Source organism: Mesitornis unicolor, unplaced genomic scaffold (assembly GCF_000695765.1).
Source record: "Mesitornis unicolor isolate BGI_N332 unplaced genomic scaffold, ASM69576v1 scaffold45249, whole genome shotgun sequence".
NCBI lineage: Eukaryota > Metazoa > Chordata > Aves > Mesitornithiformes > Mesitornithidae > Mesitornis > Mesitornis unicolor.
In genome coordinates this window covers 10699-33039 of record NW_010206110.1, presented here as the reverse complement: position 1 = coordinate 33039, position 22341 = coordinate 10699, and the positions used below count along the sequence as shown (strand labels likewise).

General features: G+C 39.6%; 1 protein-coding gene across 1 annotated transcript; it reads right to left on the bottom strand.

Annotated features, from left to right (window-relative positions):
• Nucleotides 1-437: 437 nt before the first annotated feature.
• Nucleotides 438-21488, bottom strand: TTC8 (tetratricopeptide repeat domain 8; the record flags this gene model as incomplete). The annotated part of the gene is made up of 13 exons (XM_010191639.1): nt 438-625; nt 2083-2166; nt 2853-2975; nt 4306-4480; nt 5763-5902; nt 7445-7555; nt 9748-9835; nt 11491-11576; nt 13864-13908; nt 17639-17728; nt 18983-19142; nt 19293-19356; nt 21368-21488. Coding segments are annotated over 13 exons (1404 nt in total), but the record flags the coding sequence as incomplete, so codon positions are not given.
• Nucleotides 21489-22341: the final 853 nt, after the last annotated feature.

Here is a 22341-nt window from a genome sequence, read left to right as displayed (position 1 = left end):
AGTACTACAAGGAATGTAAGAACTTCTGCTTTACATACGTATTTTAAATTGTTTTTAGGTATTTACTTAAAAAATGTAACATTCAGTAAGAAAGCACACTATCAAAAGCCAAGTTTGCAGACCAGATACGAAGTGCTCTTTACTCTGCGTCACTTGACAGATTGTAACACAGGAATATTTAAAAACACCTTTTTCTGCAGAAAAGCCAGAAAAAAAATGCTTTAAAATTTTCATTAATATTAAATGGAGACTTGCTCATTTCAGAGCCGTCACTCCTGCAATCTCTTGTGTACGCAGCTGCAACGTGTTCTAGCTCTATTTTAATGAGCGATATGGTTTTAAGATGACACAAACTAATTAGGACTCTCAAACCTTTCCTGCTACTCAGGTAACACAGGCTTTTCTGAGGAATGCATTAAGCGTAGTTGATCTGCTCTGAGCTGGTATTCTCCAGAAGATGTATGGGACATTCGCTCCAGCTGTTTTTGCATAATAAAAAATAAGCTCACTAGAGCGTAGCAAAGTGCTGTTTTAACTGTTTGAGGAGCTGCTGTGTGTCAACATGGCCTGGAAATGCTTCTTCTGACTTCTGAGCAGCTGTGTAACTCCTCTGAAGATCTCCAACCTGTAAGAAACACACAGACTATTCTGTAAATCCAAGCACGGCAGTATTTGCATCACCTATAGTGTGCGGTGCATGTCTGATGCTCACACATGGTTTGACATTGCTGGTCCTGAGAGGGAACAAATGAAGTGGAGTCAGTACAGAGGCTTCTGAACTCAGTCATGCCCCCCTTACGTCAAGGAACGAGAAGAAAAAGACAGAAATGTGATTTCAATAGGAAAGATGCTCCAGGATGGTAAATTTGTACCCATTCCACCTGACTTCTTGGGGAATGGACAAGAAGCTGCTTTTAGAAGTGCGTTTCCACACTGTTCCCTACTTAGGGAACTTGATTTTTCCCTAAGCAGCCATCATTTTTTGAAATGAGGAAGTGTATGCAAGGAGAGCATCTCAGAAAGTGGGTTCAGCAAACAAGAACCCAAAAGTTTGGGTTACCCCTAGTAACAGTGATGGCTCCTGGGTGAAAAGGAAGCAATGGGAAGTGTCAGCAGGAGGCTGTGCATGAGTCAACACAGAGCTTCAGTGCAGCAAGAGTTCCCTGAAGGGCAAGAAACCATGGTCCTGGCCAGAGGAGCTGTGATCTGTACCATGGGCTCACACCAAACCTAAGGACTGCATCACCAGACCGCATCCAGAGCTACCTGATCCAGCCATCTGTCTTCTCCCACAGCCTCCGCAGCTTCTCTGTGTGAGAGATGAGGATGTACTCCTTAATTGGCAAGTACAGGATGCAAGTTTTCAAAACTATCCCATGTTTCACAATGGAGAGGATATGCTTACAAATTAATGGGTTCTTCTCTCCTTGACGCATGTACTTCAGTATCTGTGGGAGTTGGGCTGCCCACACAACACAGACTCATAACAGAGTCTCAAGGGAGGAGGCACAAGCAAAGGAGAAATTTTTTTCCTGTGAAGAATGCAAGGACTCGTACCAGTTTCTCCTCATTAGCAGGATTGATGGGCACGCTGTTAATTCAGCATCTGAGACACTCGGTATGAAAGAAATCATTAACACACAAAAGTCAAAGGTTGTAAAGCTGAAGAGCAGGCTTTCCTTTTGAGATCAGTAAAATCATGGGATGAATAAATGATGCTCTTTCTGTAATTACTGATAAAACGTGATACTGGTTCACTTCACATCCTGAAAAAGCCAATGGCTGTGAAGACTGTTGATGGAATTGTTAATGGATAGTTCATCTTCTGGGCATTTGGAAAATTATGAAGTTACTTCATAGCTTGGTGGCTTCACTTATTCTCAAAAGCACTGCTCTGAATGACTACTTTCACACACCAAGCTTCCAGGTATTAAAATGGAAATGTAACTTCAGTTTTCCCTGCGTTTATGCCCTCTGTGTTCTTTTGTTTTACCTATTTGGAATTCTCAGTAATAACAGTAAAAACCCAACTGCCCCACCAAGGCTCAGCTTTTCGATTACAAGGACAGGATGGTGCATTACCTTCTCTGAGAGAACTGCAAAATTGAAATGGGGCTCATACATGTGAGGTGCCAAGGATGAAGCAGTCTGCAGCAAAGCTCTTGCCTATGGAGAAAAAGGAAAAAAAAAACCAGTTAAACCTGTGAGGGAGGGAGGGTAACAAGAATCTGATGCAGTTTTCATCATTCTTAAAAGAAATAATCCGATGTTTGCTTTACTAGGCCTTTACTAAGAAAGTCATCTTCAACTATGTATGTGTTACACCAATAGTACATTTAGGCATAATACAGTTAATAAAGTTAACTTTGAGAACTTGCTCTTAAAAACAGTATTTACAAGTCTTTCTATCGTACTGTAGCTCTGATGAATGCATGAATCCATCAGAATAGGCCTGCTCCCATGAGGATTAAAACAAGCCCACAGCAGTTCAAACTGATCTTCCCTGCATGCGTATAAAAAGTGAATGCATTTAATCCACTGCGCACGTCAATTATACATCTAAGTGCAATACAACTTAGCATAGTCATACTGGGTGAGATGAACTGTCAAACCTATTGATGCAAACGTATTTACCAAGAACCTGCTGTTCTGGAACAACACGCTTTGTTGAACAAACTCCTTTAAGAGCTGATCCAATTGCTGTCTTCTGCCACCAAACAAAAGCATATGATCTACGTTTATAAACTGAATATGTAGTCAAAGCTGTAATTTAAGTGACGATTCCAGAGTGGTGTGCTTTGTGAAAAAGGGCCAAAGGAAGCGTCCTGCTCAGGCTGAGATCCAACACCAACCTGCTCAACGTGACCTTTCCGCATCTCCAGCACAGCCAAGTTGTTGTAAGCTTCCGCGTGGTTGTTATTGCTGACCAACGTCAGCCTGAAACACTGGTAAGCCAGATTCAGGTCTCCTATCCCCTACAAGTAAGATGACATGTTAATTTGTGAAGAGATTGGAAACAACACACATCTGTTTTGTTGTCTGCAGGATCTTTTCACCCATATGCACTACCACGGAATACAAATTACGACAAAAACACACTGATGAGAACCATATGTGCCTTCTGCCCAGACCCTCTTGTTTGGTTCTTCCTCCTCCTCCAGACAGAATCATTTCTCTCCAGCACAAACTTCCATGCTCCAAGCGATATCCACTTCCTCTAATTTAACTTTGAGATGACTAAAGCGTCATCTAAAGACCATGCTATCCGTTACTATCTATAGCAGGGTAAGAAAAGCAGAGGTGTCTCCAGAGGGGAAGTCATCTTGCCTCTCTGTCTACACAGATTTAAAAAACAAATCACACATAATCCAAGTTTTTAGAAGACAAAAATCAAGGGAGATTAATTCCTTTGTGTGGAGCAGCTATTTAATGCTCTAGTGTTACGACCAACGCTGATACAGCATCAGGTCAAACAGTAAAAGTGACAAATGCTAAAAAATATAAGATATATAAAAAATATATATAAAAATATAAACATTTTAATGTTTCAATTAATTAATTGAATTAGTTTATTATAGCTGCAGTACAATCAAGATGAACAACTGAGTTTCTCTCTGATTTAAGTTCAATTATAGTCAGCATTTGAAGACAACTCATATTAGAAAGCTGTCAAGAACTACTTGGTAGCCTGATTCTGGGCATGCAGCTAAACAGAAATCTGATACAACTTCTGGAAGAACATCTGCAAAAATGGGCAACGAACGCAAATTAGTGTAGAAACTTAAAAAACTCGCATATATTGCAGTATTTCTCTAGCTGTCCATAAGAGAGAGGATCATGCCTTCTCAGCCATGCCAGACAGGGGGCTTTAGTGCCTGTTACATGCTGCTGAATGCATGTTTTCATGACAACAGAATTGGCCTAATGCTTCACGTAACACAATAACAGAGAAAAATATCATTAATTCAGAGGGTTTTATGCCAGAGTCTCTTGTATTGCAGCAAAGGCCTTCAAGGGCTGGTACGTACTGCAGCTTTTAGTAGCAAGAAGGGATGGTTAAAGACAGTGGGGAGGCAGCACCTTTTGGCAGATGGAAGCCACATTCTGTGAAGACACACAGAACTTTTTCTTCTGCCTCTTTCTCTCTCCTGAAGGGCAAATAAAGATTTACTCTGCACTGCGCTTAACCCTGTACACTGTCGTGTTTCGTATTTCAAAGAAGGGCAATGCTTCCTTCCAGGTTACCATTTGCCCAGTTTTTGTAACATTACATTTATTCAGAAAGGCTGTTAATGTCATTCATACCACAGCCACGTGTCCCAGGTTGTACCACACATCTGCCGTCTCCTCCTCATTCTCAGCCAAAAACAGCGCGCGTTCAAACGAGGACAGCGTCATGTCGTATTGCTGGGCGTAGAAGCAACAGAGGCCCAGGTTGTTGAAAAGCTGGCAGTTATAAACACCCATCTGCAGGAGCCGTCTAGGTCGACAGAAGACATTTGGTTAATTGATTTTTTTAGATTAATTTCAAATTGGAGTTCTATTCTAAATTACCAAGTTCTCTCCTTCTTTCTCCCTATTCCGAGAGGGTGAAATAACCAAGTGTTATAGTCTTACACGTGGTAAAAGTGGCATTTTTGACCAGTAGAACCAAAGCTGTGCAAAACCATCATGTAAATTAGAGAACTCCGACTGATGGCACACAACCTGACTTTACCATAAGACAGAGCTGTTCGTAGACTTTCTCCATTTCCTCTTTCCAATTCCAAGCTGTGATTTGTTGCAGTTACTTCTTACAACTCTCCAGAGCTCAATTTTTTGCTTGATTTCTGTCCTTCAGCACTAATCAGTACATCTAGTATGTGAATCTACACTAATCCTACTTTTGAAGCACAACTCGGATTTTGATTCAAATTGATGTTACCTAATGTGTCTTTTAGAACGGAGTTGCTTTATAAAAATTCTGTTTATTAATAATTATAGGGAAAACAGATATGCCAAGAGGACCAGAGAAAAAGAGGGCTGCTGTCTGCAGCACAATAGTTGAGTTTCTGAATCTAAAGTAGAAAAGAGTCCAGGCCCAGCAGAAACGAGATGGCAGTGCTCATATAGTGCTTATACTGACTTCATCTGCTCGTAGGCTTAAGAACACGAGTCAGGCTCCTTTGCACTCCATCTCCACTGCAGTAAAAAGAAAGCAGCACCGTTTAACACTGTATTTTCATTGCTAACACTATATATTTATATTTATTTATTTATATATTTATATATTGATGTATTTCATCTACTGACAGTAAAACATGGGGGAAGCCCAGCCCCCATTCAAGGAAGGGTTTTGTGGTCACAACTGCTCTGGACTTCAGGAGGAGTGTTTCAAAGACTGCTCTCTTTGAAAGGGCTAAATAGGAAGTCCCTGTGCCTTACGAATGTGAGTCGAGAGTAAAGTCCAGTGCTCTCAACCTGCCTCATGCTGTGAGAGATCATTTCTTGTTTATCAATCAAGTAACAACTGTTTAGATAATCTCTGTTGATACCTCTAGGTACCCCACAGGTAGTGATGACACGTTTCTGAGAGAGAGATGTAATTATCTCTGGCTGAGAAGATCCGTAAGTTTTTATGGTGATATTTGTCCAAACGCTCAATCACCCTCCCATCCCAAACTCCTAATGTTCTTGTTTTGTGATCGGCATCACAAAAATCAACTCTTTACATTACCCTCCCACACATGCAGCTCCCCCTTCCTCCCCACAAGTGCAGGTACCTATAAAAGCGCAAAGCTATCTCGGGCTGGTCTGAGTAAAAGTGGTTACTGCCGATGCATGCAATGGCTTCCACGTGAGTGTTGTCTTGTTTTAGGACGTCTTTGTAGTGCTCTGCAGCCGTGGAGATGTTGTTCATTTCCTATACGAGTGGAAAAGAATTCAGATCAATGCTACTTTTTATCACAAAACAAATTAAAATGTCAGCCTACTGAGTGCTTTGTCTATGCCCTGTACAGCACTTTACTGAGATTCATTATCTATGCTCTTACAGTGCTCTGATGGTGCAATGCAACACCACTGATGGGCATCTTCATAAGCGACACACACATCCACAAGGAGAATGTGTATTAATTTATCAGTGCTAGCTGTACCTGCCGTTAACGCCACGCCACAGCTACCAAATTTATTTGTTTTTTATTTTTCCGAAAAAGAAACTGGTGTTTGCTTTCTGCACGACACCTTGTGACACACAGCACTGGGCAGCTTTTACTTAACCTCAGCAGCGTATTTAGCTATGGAAAAATGTATTTCTCATTATTAAAGGAAACGGTACTAAAGCAGTCCCTTTAAAAATAATGTGGTTTATTTTAATTATAAACCAGAAAAGTTCTACAACTCTTCCTACTGTCAAAAGACAGTGACAAAAAAGCAAAGCTCTGATTAAGGTGCCTGATATTCCACTTGTGAGTCTATGCAATGAGAGCAGGGCTGTGCTGCAGTACAAATCTCTGCTAATGAAGATTATTTGCTATAATCCCGCACTCAGGTGTCAGTGCCACACTAGATCCTGTCAGCTGTATGCTGCTCTTTAATAACTCCTTAAAGGGTTATGCAATGTTATCTATGGCTCTGCAAAGTGATATCCATATTAAAAACTCTTTAACAATTCAGAAAGAAAAGCCTCCGAAAATTATGCAGCTGTTTTCTTCCTTGCTGAAGGACAAACAGGATTTAATATGAAAATGGATTAATGCTTAGGGGTTAGATGAGAATGATGAGAGCAGGAAAGAATGCCAAGTATGAATGTAGACCAGAAAAAATACACTCATGTCTTTGTTTAAAACAGTTGTGCTGGAATAGCATCATTACCAACTTTCAGTTAAGCGATGTTAAGTCCACTGTTTGACATGAAAATGCACACTTTTAAAATACAAAATACTGAGTTACCAAGCCAAAATGAAAATACTTTAAAAATTAACCTTCTTAAAGTAACATCTACTGTCTAAACCAAGAGACGTTCACATCCCAACTGTTCCCACTGGCTTAAGAAACCAACAGTAACACACAGTGCTAGTAAAGACACACTGATGAGCAGGCTATTTGGCTGTTCAATGCTGCTGGCAGGCTGCTGGTGACCTGAGCAGTTCCAGCACGATGAACCAGATATAAACCAGACCCAGCTACAGGGACAACATCTGGACCACTCAACGTGGACCTGCTTCTGTGTGTCAAGGGTAAACAGCATCTCACCGGTGTGCTTAACCACTTAAACAAATAAGCCCGAAAGGCTCCCCTGATATCTTGGTATCTTTGTGTCGTATGACATGTTTTGCATTAATTATACTGAAAATCAGAGCAGTTAATTTCCAATGACCTTACAGTTCTATTCAACTCTTGGCTCTCTTTTCTTGCTCAGGCAGACAACCTTGGCCACGATAAGGATTGCACAGCAGGGGCTTACCTCGTAGATCCTGGCGATTCCACAGATAAGAGCCACTTCTCCAGGAAACCGATCCAGCCCTTGCTTGAAAAGGTTCAGAGCTGTTACAGGCTGATCCAAGCGCAAATACACCTAAGCCAATCAGAAGTGTACATAAACGTCTGACTCTGATACTGCTGTTTAATAGGGGAGATAAATAAAAGGGATAACGCCTCTATGCAGTAAACCATTAGCTGGGACGGTGAATACTGGGAGAATAACGAATACTAAATAAATCTCTGTAATGAAGATAAAATTGGCTAATTAGGATAATTAAATTTGCATGCGTATCATCTAGACGTTATTAATTTATCTGGACATTACTAATAAACCAAAAAAGTATCTTGTTATCTATTATCATATCAAGATAATACACTTTGACACTGAGGTGAAGGTATCATCTTGAATGTTTTCCTCTTTAATATATGTTTTAAAACTTATGTTTAGGCTTGAAAGAACCGGGTCTTCAGGTTGACAGTGCTGGAATACCAATTAAATTAAAATTACATCTTACATTTTAAATAACTGTCTCCACCGTGGCTGTCATGCTCCTTATTTTCTTCCAGCAACAGTTTTCTACAACTAAACCACTCTGTAAAGAGGTTCAGTGGAAAGCAGACAGATGAAAGAGAACACATGACAGCTGGATATGACTTCTTAATTGAGAAGAGCTTTGTCTGGTTGTTTTACTCCCAAGTATCACCTGTGTGAGTGACTTGTACAATTTATCCTAAATAAGAGCAGTAAGCCAGTGCACACTGCCATACCTGCAAATAATGTCATGTTTTCTTTGTTTGAACTGAGAGAAAATTTCAATTAGCTGGGGTTTTTTGCTCCATTTTCTTTTCAGTGTATCTCCTATCTCTGGTAAAAATATCCCATTTCCAGCTCTTCTGGGTCATGAAATGCTTTGTAACTTCTCAGCAGCCCTAACTTCTTTACAGACACTTTATTTTTTAGTTTCCTTTTGGTCTTTTATGCTCTCATAAACTACATTTCAAGGGAGTTAGATTTCGGAGAAAGCACTTCTTATAAAAGATAGCTGTTGTAATAATGAATGTAAACAGAAAGCTAATTGGTACCGCAGCACCAGTCTGTTTGCACAGAACTTGGCAGAACCCTGTTATTTTTTAATGGCTGCTTAACTCAGGTCTCATCCTTTCAGCACTGTCAGACTGAGCTGTATCTCAGTGCCCTACTCCACTGCCTGTCCACCCACAGTCACTAAATCACGCTGTGCAATGTGTTACACTTGAGCAAGCCGGTCCATGGAGTAGGAGGTGGAAGTTCAACTGCAGCTCCTGCTTGAGCTGCTAACAATGTGGGGGGACGTGCGTCTCCCATAGCAAACCCCTGCTTGTAATCCAAATACTCTGCCGATTTAATTACCCTGCGCAGCTCACGTGTTTTGCAGGATGACTGCTGGTAGTGACAGAAATCTAAAATTACTCAGCTGAGTAAACTAACTCCAACTGCTGTATCGAAGACAAGTCCAGATAGCAACCACCATCATTTAAATACAAAACATAAACTGCTCAAGGAATGTAAAGGTAAAGCAAGTACCATAATCTGAATATCTGAATTATCCACTTATAGTGATGACTTCTGGATAGGCCTGTGACAGCTGGCTTAAAGGCAGCTGATAAGGAGCAATTGATTTCACCTCTTTCTAGGACAAGAAATATGCAGCTTTAGCTTCGCACAGGCCACCTTCTCTTGAATGTCTTGGAAAGTGTTTAGAATCTGATGTGTACTCTGGTAAACAAGTAATTCTGAGGCTTAGCTGTACCACTGGTTCTTGTAAAGCTTTCAATGCCTTTATTTTGACAGAACATTCTCTGTTTCAAGGTCTCCAATTGCTTCCTTTCAGCTCACTTTGTTTTGCTTTTGCTTGTGAAACCAGGATTTGGAGCTGGATCAGCTTCACTTACTGATTTATTGCATTAGTTTCCTAGGAGACCATGTGCAGCCACACTGTTCTTCATACCGGAACTCCAGTAAATCTTTAGCTATGTAATCCTCACTGGAGTTCAGAGCAAAGAAGACAGTAATGTAGGAGATTTTTTTGGTGAAATCTGGAAGCTCCAAAATCTTTTTGTAAACTACAGACTTCCATTTCAACTGTTAGCATATCTTGCCTCAGTTCTATGTGGAGATCACACACTATTAAACTTGATGGTGTCTCAAGCTCAATACTCAACTAAATGGGTGCATGGACTTCTCAGTCCATAGTCTGACAGTCTGGAATTTCATTTCATTCTTAAATAAGCAAATCTATGACTTACTTTTGCCAAATACAAGATGGTATCAACCATGTCCTGTTGCTTGAGAGCTGACTTAAATTGCTTTTCGGCTTCACGATATAATCCTAACCTAAAGAGATGACAGATAGATATAGAAGATATTTGTTTCTTTGTTTTTAAAAAGCCTATTAAATAATGAAGCAGCGCACACTAAACCAAACATGAACTGCCCAAAAGCATACTTTAAGATCGTGTATTTGTGTGCATGTTAACAAAGACCATGCTGTTAAATATATGAAGGTTACAAAGGCAACCACTCAAAACTATGAAAAAGGCAAATTCATAAGATTTTGCCCCCTTTTGTACACACAGCCTTCTGGTGCTGAGTGAATCATGAAATCCTGCTCTTTGTACAGGATGGGCAGTAGAAAATGAGCAATTCAAGTCATGCTTCAACCTCTACCCACATGGTTTTGGAGCTGCATTTCTTCACTCATGGCGAAGATGATGTAGTTTAGGGAATGCAAACTCATCTATAAAACACTTCATCCTAGCCTCGTATGAGAAATGGTGAAAATCCTGTTGCCGATAGGAAAAATCTTTAACTGTGTGTTGAAAATATGCTGCACTGTTAACGGCACCACAACTTAAAACCGTCCAAACAGATCACTTGGAAGGGGCACATGAACCTTACGGAAGTCTGGTTTGCCGTATTACTGTAGAATATTTTGCAGTAATAGATAAATCCTATATAGACAACAAAATTAAGAGGATTGTACCATTTCAACAACAGCAGAAAGTACACTTCCTCATACGGAAACTGCCTTTTCTTTCCTTCAGCCAAAGAGCACATATATTAGTTAAGAAACACAAAACACAGCCAGAACCAGCCAGCCAAATCAAAGCAGCACAGCCAATGGGGACAGAAGGTAATGTTGGATCCTGGAAGTACATGGCCCTGCTTGGGTGCTTCAGTTTCTAGAACACTATTCATAAAAACCCTGAAAGTGATCAATGCCGTCTAAGCTAAAAAAATAGACCACAAAAACCAGTCTAATTTTCCAAAGACTGTCAAATAGAAGTAAAGGATAGCGAAGAATTTCATTAGCGTGGGCATCTAAAATGAAGCAATAGCTTCCAGCCAAGATACAACACGGAATTTTAAAGGGCTAACTGCTTTGCATTGTCAGCCTGTTCATACAAGAATTGCTTATAGACTTGTAAAGCCTGCAGATGATGCTTCAGTTTTTAAACAATCAACATCTGTATGTTGTAATAATGTCATGTTTTAATAATGTAATGCTTTAACAACCAGTATGTCTCTAATATGTGTCTAATATGAATATTTAATTGTTTATTATGCCATCAATCTGAAGCCCTCATTGACAGTTAATACTGTAATATCCATTTTGTGTGGTCTGTTTTAACAATAGGTCTTAGTGTTTATTTACTGGCTTTTCAAACAATGACTTTGAAACACATGAACGCAGGTGAAGATGCAATTAACTCAGTTTCTTAAAAGTACTCACTGTTGATGCCTTCCCCTCGAGCAGTTGAACATAATCTCCTTGTATATTAAATGTATCATACTCACTGATCACAGAAGAAATGAACAGCTTACCTATAGTAGCACTTACTTACCTATAGTAGCACTTACCTATAGTAGCACTTATCTATAGCAGCACTTACCTATAGCAGCACTTATCTATAGCAGCACTTACCTATAGCAGCACTTACCTATAGTAGCACTTACCTATAGCAGCACTTACCTATAGCAGCACTTACCTATAGTAGCACTTCCCAATCTGGACTTTCCACCACCAGTCCTTAAACTGTGCATGCTCAGTGGCAAGGGCTGCCAAATCCAGAGCCTTCCAAAACAAACCCATCATCTTAACATTAATACCTTCAGTGTTTACACAAAGAAAAAGAACATAAAGTAGCTGAACGGATAATTTGTCCCTACAAGAACATGTAATCCAAAGAGCTTCTAGTAATTCAGAGAGAAAATACCTCATTAATTTGATCAGACTCCGAAGTCCTTCAGAGTACACAAAATATTTGTGTAAGCTGACACACTTGTTCCAAGCTTCCCATTCTTGCAGGGTTGTGGTAATTTACTATTGTATTGCAAGATCAAATTGGTACATGTACATTTGTTTGAAACTTAGTAATTTCATATATAGTATTACATGCACCAAGAAATTAGATAGATGGAAGCGATAGCGAGCATCTGCTGCTTCTTTCAGGTGCTGCTGAATGGCAGTAATTCTCCCAGCAAGTCTTATCTGTAGACAAATCAACACAGAATATTCTACAAGATAGCTGAGTAAATGACATGATCCACAGACAATTTAATATAATTTCTTCTGGTGAGTGTCTTCCAGATTTCTACAGTTTGTAAATCTAACTTAATTGTATTATAAGTAGATTTTGATCAGAGAGTATAAAGAAGAACTAAGGGAACACCAGAGGTCAGGAGTGGTGGCCCCACGTATATAATGTACACGTGCTGTTCTTCCTCAGGACCAAGGGTCTTGTCTCTCTTACAGCATTTAGCCCACAAAACAGCTTTTAGAAGTAGCTCAAGGGGTGCAGACAGTCAGTTATTAACTATATGTGTTCAAAAGGAAACGCATCAAGAACAGTAATGGATAGGGTAATAGTAATTCCTTCAGAGAAGTGTTTAATTTTTCATTGAATGATATAAAAGACTTCTGAATACATTTTCAAGTGCTGAAAAAGCTCGGTGCTTCTCTCCTCTTCTTGCATCGCCACGTTTCTGATAATTGATAGATTACAGATGTATTCACCATTAATCTGAACTGAGTTCCTAGCATTATTTGTCCAGCTGAAAGCACACTGATTAATGATCTTTCTCAACTGAAATTGCTGAGGTATTTTTTTGTCATTTCTATATACTGGCTGAATACCAGACAGAAGATAAATAATAAATCTGCCTTTCCTTCTTAAATAATAATACTGCAGTTGAGAACAGTACAGTCTGTTCCAGATCAGCACAGTGGCAAAGGAAGGAAATTGTCAGTACTGCTTTTGTGGTTGGTATGCAAAACTGCAGGAACAGCTCTTGCAGTGCTACCCATGCAGAAAGTCCCAGTACTGAGAATGGTGTGGAGAGCACAGAAAAAAAGAGGAACGAAAGCAAACTGAACAAACATCTCTTCAGAAATACACACTGCATTAAAAACACACCTCGTACAGTGGAGTGTGACATAACTGTTTTCATACAAGTTGCTATCAATAACCGAACACCTTGGTCTCCTTCTCGTTACACAATAAATCAAGGTGACTAAGCCGACACTTCTTTGCTTATGGATATTTATTCAAGGGGGTAGGGTGTGTTAAAAAATACAGGCAAAACTTCTGCAAGACAGTGGTTTGGGATTCTCAGCAAGGATTTCAAACACATGCAGTACAGTGTAAAAACACCTTCCTTATTTTTTTTAGAATGCTTCGAAAATTCCTCGCATTATAGGAAATCATCTGTCTGGCCCAGAGATCCTACATGTCCTTAAAGTGCAGGTCACAAGCACGTGTGGCATCTTAGCAAGTGACCCTTTTATTCTTAGTGAACTGAGTTCTTAGTAACAAACAACGTAAACTGTAATTATTAGTGGCACAAAACCCAGGCACTTTCTTCATATTGAGTATCAGAATATGTAAATATTAACTGCTATTTCCCTCTGACATTTCTGACACTTGCACTTACTGTTTCAGCCATATTTTGGATTAATAATGCATTGCAATTCAATCCTCTTAAGAAGAACTTTAAGCAATAAATTGACAGTGACTATAATCATTTGAGACTAGATTAAAGAGCTTCACACAGCAGTACATTTGGAAATGCTTCTGGTATGTGCCAACAACAAAAACATACTTTTCAAGTGTTATTAACTGGAGAGTTTAACCTCAGGCCTACACCAGTTCAGTAGTGCTGTTTATCTTGGTATTTGCAAATTATCATCCCTGATTATCACCCCTGTAAGTAAGGATTTCTCTCTATTAAACAACTCCCAATGCTTTGCTTCTGTACTCAGATGAGATGTACTACCTGCATCCTGATTTTCACAGAGTACTGACAGAAACAACTGAATGATACTTAATAAAAACTGAAAATGGAACATAGGAGTTACTCACATTTTTTACATCATTTTCGTGGTGAAAAATGTATTCGAACAATGCCTGTCAGAAGAATATTTAAAACATTGTCATGTTTGAGGATAAAAACTGATAATGCTATTTTAGAGGAATACAGAATCTTTGTTACGGTAGGCAGAAATTAATTCTTTGTGAAAGCAATCACATTCACACATCACAACTGCTGACATTTACATTAATTAAAGACCTGAATAGACAAACCTACATAGTCAATACAGGAAAGCCTTTACATTCTTAATTTGTTGCAAGAGATTAGTGGAATTGTCTCTTATCTTTGATCCTTAAAGCCACTTAAAAGAAATGCAGCAATAGTTTGAAAGTGAATATAGATTTGAAAACCTGGTACCATTTTCATGACTTTTTAACTGCAAAATCAACAAGTGATCTGGCAACAGCTTCTTGAAATGTATAGTTAGGTGCTTCTGTAATGTAAAATCTAGTTAATTAAGCACATGTTTATTAAGGATGTAAGCTGAGCAAATTTTGCCTTGGAGGGAAAAAATCTAAACCCTATGGATTTTGGGATCTGTAAATGAAAAACTTGGTTTTTATTTGTGAATGATAAATATTGCGCTTCTTAATAATACCAAATACTTTCATAATACCAAAGTTCAAAGAAGTTACATGCATCAGATGTGCCCTGGTAACTGTTCATAAGCCTAAAACAATTGCATGGCAATATAACTGTATATAGTACTACGTAATCTGTATATAATAATAATATAATCTTTGTTTACTCCCTTATAAAGCTAAAGTCATACGACCCTGTGGCTGTTCTGCACTAGATTACAGAAGGGCACATAACAGGTAATGGGGATGGCATCTGAAGTGGATAAAATGATGTCGAAAGGTACTGGATACAGAAATGCAGACTGGAAGCCTCTACTCCCAGCAGCGTAGTACAGGTGCCAGTAACACAGCGTTCAACTGAGCTGAACCTTCATCTTTATCTGCATCCAAACCCCAGGTCTTCACTGCTTCAAAAGAACAGAATGAGTTTCTAAATTCTTATTATTCATTATAAAAAAGCCTACAATAAAATAAAAATGGACTTCCATGGCTCTTCTGCCAGCTTTTCTTAGATAAAATTATTAAAATAATTACCATAAAGATACTAGAGAATGACCAATGAATTGTATGTCTGGTGAGGAAAGTCAACCACAACCCACTTTTCTTCTACTTCTGGTGAGAAAAGACTCTGAAGAGATGATTAAAACACTAAAGACTTATAAATAAAAACAACTTCATAGGGAGACTTGAACAGGCAGATAACAGAAGATAAAGAAGTAGTGAAACATGTCCTCCTCTCATTCAGTAAAAGTGAGTACATCTAAAGTGATAAAAATGATGTGTTCTTGCACGGCTGGCGTGAGGAATAGATTGCTGTTATCTATAGGCCCTGACCTTCAGAAGGATTAAATGACTGAGCATTCACTTGGATAAAAATATCCAGAGTTGTCTTAGTAACTCTACTAAAAATCCACAGGCTAAAGAAGATCAAACTTCCTGTTTGGTGCCATAAACCAGTCGCTGACTGAGATTGACCAGTGGCTCTCTCTGGCGAGAGGTGATACCCCGTATGCCTACCATGGATTTTCCTGCATAGTCCTTAACACGGCTGATGCTCGTCAGAGAGAGCCACATTGCTGCATAGTTCAAAACATCGGGAGACCGAGCCATGCAATGGAAATACAGATAATCTAACCTAAGAAAAAAGATGCAAGGAGTATACTTTGCAAACACATAAAGAAGAAGTACATAGGAGGAGTATATACCACCATGAATACCCAGGCTAGCTATGGGAATGTAATAGTTGAAAGATTTATCATCATTTTGCACCTGGGAGAGGTGACAGCTCAAAGAGTTTTAGAACTTTAATCAATGATTTTGAACACAGAGTGCAGTCTGCAGCCTCATCTCCTGCTTTGGCTTTAGCCTTAATGCTGGCTTGTTTAAAAAAAGGTTATAAATCCATGGAGCTCCAAATTTAAACTTAGATCTTACATTCTGCGTGCAACGATAATGTCACCATGTATTAGCTTCATAATACTGACAAGTACACTTGCTGCCTATGGATGTTTCCATGGCTCTTGCTTTACATTTTTTGGCTTAAGCCTCTTCTCATACAAAACCGAAGGAAGACAGAGCTACCCCACTGTCCCAGAAATGCTAATTAAAACCCAAAATTGTTAAAAATATGTATGTTTCCTGTTCCTGAGAGCTGTTGCTGAGAATAAATATTTCATGTGAAAGCCAACCTACCTACTTAAAGAGTATACAGAGTTACCAAATACAATCAAAAGCCAGCTGTCTTCAAGCATAAGAACCAAACCTAGTTCACCTAGTTCACCTGGTTTCTTATGGATGTGTCTTGTGTCCTTCCCAGATTTCTTATATTCTTCCCCGTGACGGGTTTAGAATAATGTGAGCGTTGGCTGATTGCTGGCAAGGTGTAACTGGACCAAAGGCCTGCGGTTTTTTCAGGCCTGATAAAGAACTGACTCAAAACTTCTCTCAGATGACGTTGAGTCTTTCATTACCTCACCAGACTAAAACTTACTGGATTTGGTATCTAGATTGGTTCAGAGGCCAAGGGCAGAGATGTAAGGAGCAGGTGCAGAACACAGTGCAATCACACAGAATTTATTTCCTATGAAACCACCACTGAAAAGCGATGCCCTGCATCCGTCTAGACCAGGTTTTAAAAAGCAAAGGAATTAGCTAATTGTTTATGAAAAAATATTAACTAAAGTCTTGGACCAGCAGATTATTAGGTACTGTCAGTCTTCTAACAGCGTTCACCACTACGTTTCTCAAAGTAGACTGGATATATACAGGTTCTTTGAACTTTATGTTGAATATATAAAAATATAATGGATTACAATATATATAATTACATATAATAACATACAACATATAATATATATCATATATCATATTTATTTATATAAATATTTAAATACAGCTCCCAAGAGTGTGTCTGATAGCTTTTGATACCTTGTGCAAAACGAGCTGTTGGTCTCAGCCCAGCAGTTGTTTTTTTGTGAACAAAGTACGCACAGAAAAGAAGGAAATCTCAATCTGCACAACTAACTGGATGTGTAGGGGTAAGATTCAACTGAAAGTGATAAATCATTACACAACCTTTAGGTCCCCTCCACTCAGAACTGAAACCCGTAAGCTGGGCAAGTACCCTGGATAAACGTGTTCTACTGGCAGACAGTCTCAGTTTCAGAGCCTGTCAATCTGAACGTCTTAACTGAAAATGAAGAAGAATCCTCAACAAAAAGTTGAAATACTTGTATATAAAAAGTGTTAACTCTCGCCATAAAATCAAAGGGAAAAATACAAAATATTTGGACATTTTTAGGCCAGTTTAGCCATCTATTTGTACACTGAACCACATTTCCATGCACTAGGGATGCTTTTGCTGATTTTTTACCTCCTGGCTGTTTTATTTTAGTTGCCCTTCATCACTGCTATATGCACAATTCAAATTTATTAACCAGTGGAACATTTTACTCTATACAGATGTTTTTCCTAGGCTATACTTTCAACATAACCCCTTCAGACACCTTTTCCATTTCAACTCTGGTCACCACTATCAAAAGACAAGTAACACTATTTTTCTTAACTTTACACCTACAACATAGTTCATCGTTGTTTGTATCCCCAATCCCATGTACAGTTACATTAGAATGATGCCAGAAAATAAGAAAAATATATCACAACGTTAACCAAAATAGTTACATACCTTTGCCAGTTTGGGTTTTTGAGCATATTTTGCTAAATTCAATCGAGACAGATTTATAAAAGGGCCATCTGGATTTGTGAGCATTGAAGCCTGAAGGGGAGAAATAAGTTTTTAAGTGGGAAGATCTCCATCACTTTTTCTGAAAATTTTTGAAATATTAGTAGTATACAAAAAATAACGCCAACCTAACCAAAAAATCAATTGTAGATGCACTGTTCTACTGTGCAGTACAGACTCTTCCTACTGAATTTCATCTGTTCTGAAAGCCAGGAGTTTGTCCCACTCCCACACAGCCCCTGAAGGAGGTGGTGTGAATTACCTTCTGGAATAACCTTTCTCTTCCCTTTCTCCCCTATTTCCACAATGTGCCTAAGCACGTAGCTTGGACTCACTGTTAGAGAGACTGAAGGTACTTGGGATGCTGAGGGAGCTGGGGCTCTTGAGCTTGGAGCAGAGGAGACTGAGGGGTGCCCTCATTCCTGGGGATCCATTGGCAAAGGGCAGTGTCAGGAGGAAGGAGCCAGGCTCTGCTCTGGGATGGCCAATGCCAGGACAAGGGGCAATGGTCCCAAGCTGGAGCACAGGAGGCTCAAGCTGAAGAGGAGGAAAAGCTTTGTGAGTGTGAGGGTTCTGGAGCATGGCCCAGGCTGCCCAGAGAGGTTGTGGAGTCTCCTTGTGTGGAGACACCCAAAGCCCTGGCCGTGTTCCTGTGTGACTGCTCTGGTGATCCTGCTCTGGCAGGGGTTGCACTGGGGGAGCTTTCCAGGGCCCTTCCAGCTCCTCATATTCTGTGATTTTGTGATTCTGTGATGCAGAACAAAAACATCTTCAAGAAAGATTTAGGAAGATCAGTTCATGCCTGCAATGGTTTTGCCATTAATGTGATGTTACTCTGTATTACCTATTTGTGCCAATTGCAGTTTATGAATTTTGCCAGTAGAACAGGATAAAACTAGTACGGTTTATTTTTCTTATCTTCTGAAGTGACAGACACTGAAAATCAGTAATTGTGTTGTGGTAAAACCTGGAGAAAGTTTCAAATACATAAATGAAATGTGAATGAAATCACATCACAGTCTCCTCATGGCCTGCAGTGAATAGAAGTGAGTCTCACAGAAATGGTGAATTTGAAATTTATGTGAATTGTTGTGAACTTGCGAGTTTATGTACATGTTTTTATACAAACAGACACCAAACTAACAAGAAGTAACATTTTCAAGCTTTAGAAATGCTCTCCTCCTTCAAAGTTCAGCTTAGATGTAGCTTTTAATTCAACTACGAAGTCACTGCTCCAGATACTGTGACCAAGAAAGCCATGGCTGTGAGAAGAGTCAACCAACTCACCGTTCCCAGCCGGCCGTACCTCCCAGAGGCACTAGTGATGGGACGAGCCGTGAGGGACGTTCGAGGTGTTTTTATGGCCTGTTCCACTGTACTTGGCCGTCCGCTTTGCGTGCTGGGTCTCACAAATCCTGTAATAGGTCTTCCCGATTGAGTTACTGGCCTGAAGATGTTAAGCACATTATCCTTACGTGGAGTTGTTATCAATAGAGAATGTAAACATTTATATCTGAAGCATTTAATTTTCAGAAGTTAAATTTGGGATTTGCTCGTTTGTTGCTAGTCACACTTTATAAAATAAACCATCACCTACCTAACAGCTGGGCTGGGGCCCACACCTTGGCTCGTTCCAGGGAGTTTCAAAGATGTTCCTGGTCCTATAAAATAAGAGCATAGCTCACTTCACGTTGAGATACTACACCCGTGTAGAGGGGACTTAAATAAATTACTGCTTTACAATAAACTGGAAATTTCTTTGGTTAAACTGAGGGGACATAGCACTAGACAAAACCAAATACTGCACTGTAGTACTGATAAATGGTCAGATTATTGCAAGAAACCTGCCACAACAAACATGGTTTCCCCACTTTTACCCTTCCCATCTTCTCCCCCATCACAAAGTGAGCAGCAGCCTGCAAGGGTTAACCCACACCAATTCTCAAGAACATCTTAGGACCAAGAGATAGCACTGAAGCAAGAGAAGTCACTGCAGAATGCTTACAGGGTTTGGTTCCCTTGATGTCCCCCCAGCCAACCCAGTCCTTACTTGGAGAATCCCAACTGAACACAGGCATCAAGAGGCCACAGCAGAGCACGTGGCCACTAACAGCGACAGAAATTAAGAGCCTAATTCCAGCAGTTAGTGATGACTCCTTTAACTCCCCAGTTAATGGAATAGCTGTGATTATCCATAATGCCAATTAGCGCGAGTTTGTGACAAATATGTTGTCAAGGTAACACTTTTAAACAAGATTACAACTTTAGCTGATGAAATTGATGGTGTTAAAGAGCCCAAAAGTAACAACGCAAAAATTAAAATATGTATTTCAGAATAAGAAGATTGTTTAGCTTATCAAATAAAAGATCACTGGATGACTTAATGGCACTTTTAACCATTGACTTTGGAAAGATACCTTTGAAAATAAAGACTTCTTATCAGGCATAAAACGTGCAAAAAGAAAGAACAGCCGGAGCTGATAATTCCCACTAAAGATAAGGCATACACTGATAAAAGCTGGCAAATTTAATAGTTTACTGAAGACTTCAGAGGGTTCTTTCTCTCTGGAAAGTTCTTACACTTTCTGAAAAACTACATATTAGCTCAGGCAAATCTAGTGCATCTGAAGCACAAATAGCCAAGTCTTATCTCAGTGATTCAGGAGTGCAGTCCAGAGTATTATAACGATTTTCTATGGCTTTGAAATCTGTGTCACACTATCCAGAAAGTCACCTTTTCCCAGTTTAAATATAGTATGATTGCATTTTTCCAGAATGCCTTATTTCTCAATAATCCTCAGCAAATGATTTTTCTTGGCAGATGGTCTCTACCACAGGGGGCACAAAATCAAATAACAGGCTAAATTATATTATCATGCTGTTTTAAGATAGATACATTTAATTATATTATCGTAACGTATAAACACAACTCGAATACTGCTTGACTCTTTCTATGTGACCAAGCATGTAATGACAATTTTAAAGAAGTGTAAGCAGACAGATATGCAATTGCCTACTTCTGTCCACATGAGAAAAGCTTTCAATGGGTCAAGTATCAGTTCTGGTCTACGTCCAGTTCTGCCCTTGAATTCTTTGACATGGTAGGTGGTTGAGAACCACTTCTAGTAAGATGCATAAAATTCCCATGTGGACTGTACTAAGGAAACAGAAAAATAGAAATGATGCTAGAAAGTAGTGGAAGACTTCTAGTGACTGCCCACTTAGAGAGGAACCAGTGATGCTGAAAAGAGCAGTGCACATGACATTGTGATAGGGCTGAAGAACTGCCCTGAGAAGGAAGAGAGGAAAAAGCAGAGAAAAGCACAAGAGAGAAAATCAGAAAAAGAAGAAAGGCTGAAGAAGCCAGAAAGGAGTAAAAGAAATCAATGTGCTGATTGGAAAGAGCAGGTGAGCGCAGAGATGCAGAGGAAAAGCTGACAAAATGCTTTTTTATTTCTCCGAACACCCTCTGAGAGGCCTAAGCACCACCTCAAGATCAGGTGGTGCATCTCAACATTGCCATGCAACCATACACCAATCCAAAACTCCTCTTGCAGCAATAGCTAAAAGCCAGATCTCGTCACCTCAGTATGTATTATTTTATGCTACGTGACAATTCTGACCAGAAGAGCTCCTGTTGCTTCAATGTATTTGAGTGAAAGTCGTTCTTACGTGCAACTTGAGCAATGGCATTTTCATCCAGCATCATCTCTGCGATTCCCTCTTCATCCATATCGATTTCATCCACGTACACCATTTCTGTCAAGGCTCGTGTCTTCAGGCTCCAGGCAGCCTGAACAGGGATAAAATAAAAAGATCTTCAGGACACCAAGTACATAATCTATTCAGCAATTTTGCCATGTTTTAATTATTATTTTCTTTACAGTTTTGATTGGCTTGAATAAAGGATTGACCTAAACAGCTGGGTATATCCATCAGTTGCCTGATGGAGGTGGAAAGGGTACCAAGACTTTAGACAGCTCTTCTGCAGTGGAACAGCTACAGTCACTGAGTTTGGAGGCCGGGATCTCCTGCCTCTCAGCAGCTATTACTAATTTAGGTCACAGGCACTCTATGGGATCTTGTGGATCCTTCTTTGCAGGAATCCTCAGCTACCAATGCCATTCAAATCCCAAACTGGGACAGGAGAGGAAGGTAAGTAAACCACTGTGATGTAAAGTAATGCCCTTCACAAGCATCTGTAGAGAAAGAAGGAAACTCTTTTACCCAGCAGTTAGAGATGCAGTAGATTACTCTGACGGTTTTAGTGAAGACAATCTAAAACTCCTTTGTTCAAAGCACCAGCTGTAAAAGATGTGTAAATGTATAGATTGAGCATCTTGGATTGGGGAGCACTGGAGTACTTGTTAGAGAACTGAACTGACAAATTACTACATTAAATGTCTTGGAGGATTATGCAGGCAGTGGAAAGGCAAGCACCATTCCAGCCACTGTGACAAGCTCTGTGTAGACTGTGGAGACACCAAATCAATGGGGAAAAGAAAAACCCATGGCACAAGTACCTACAAAATAAGGGCAGATCCAACCACTCTGATAACTCAATATGCCTATAATGTACTCCTAGAGCTGACATGATAAAGGGAGCCACAAGACCTGATCTTCCTTCATACATTGAATAGATTTTC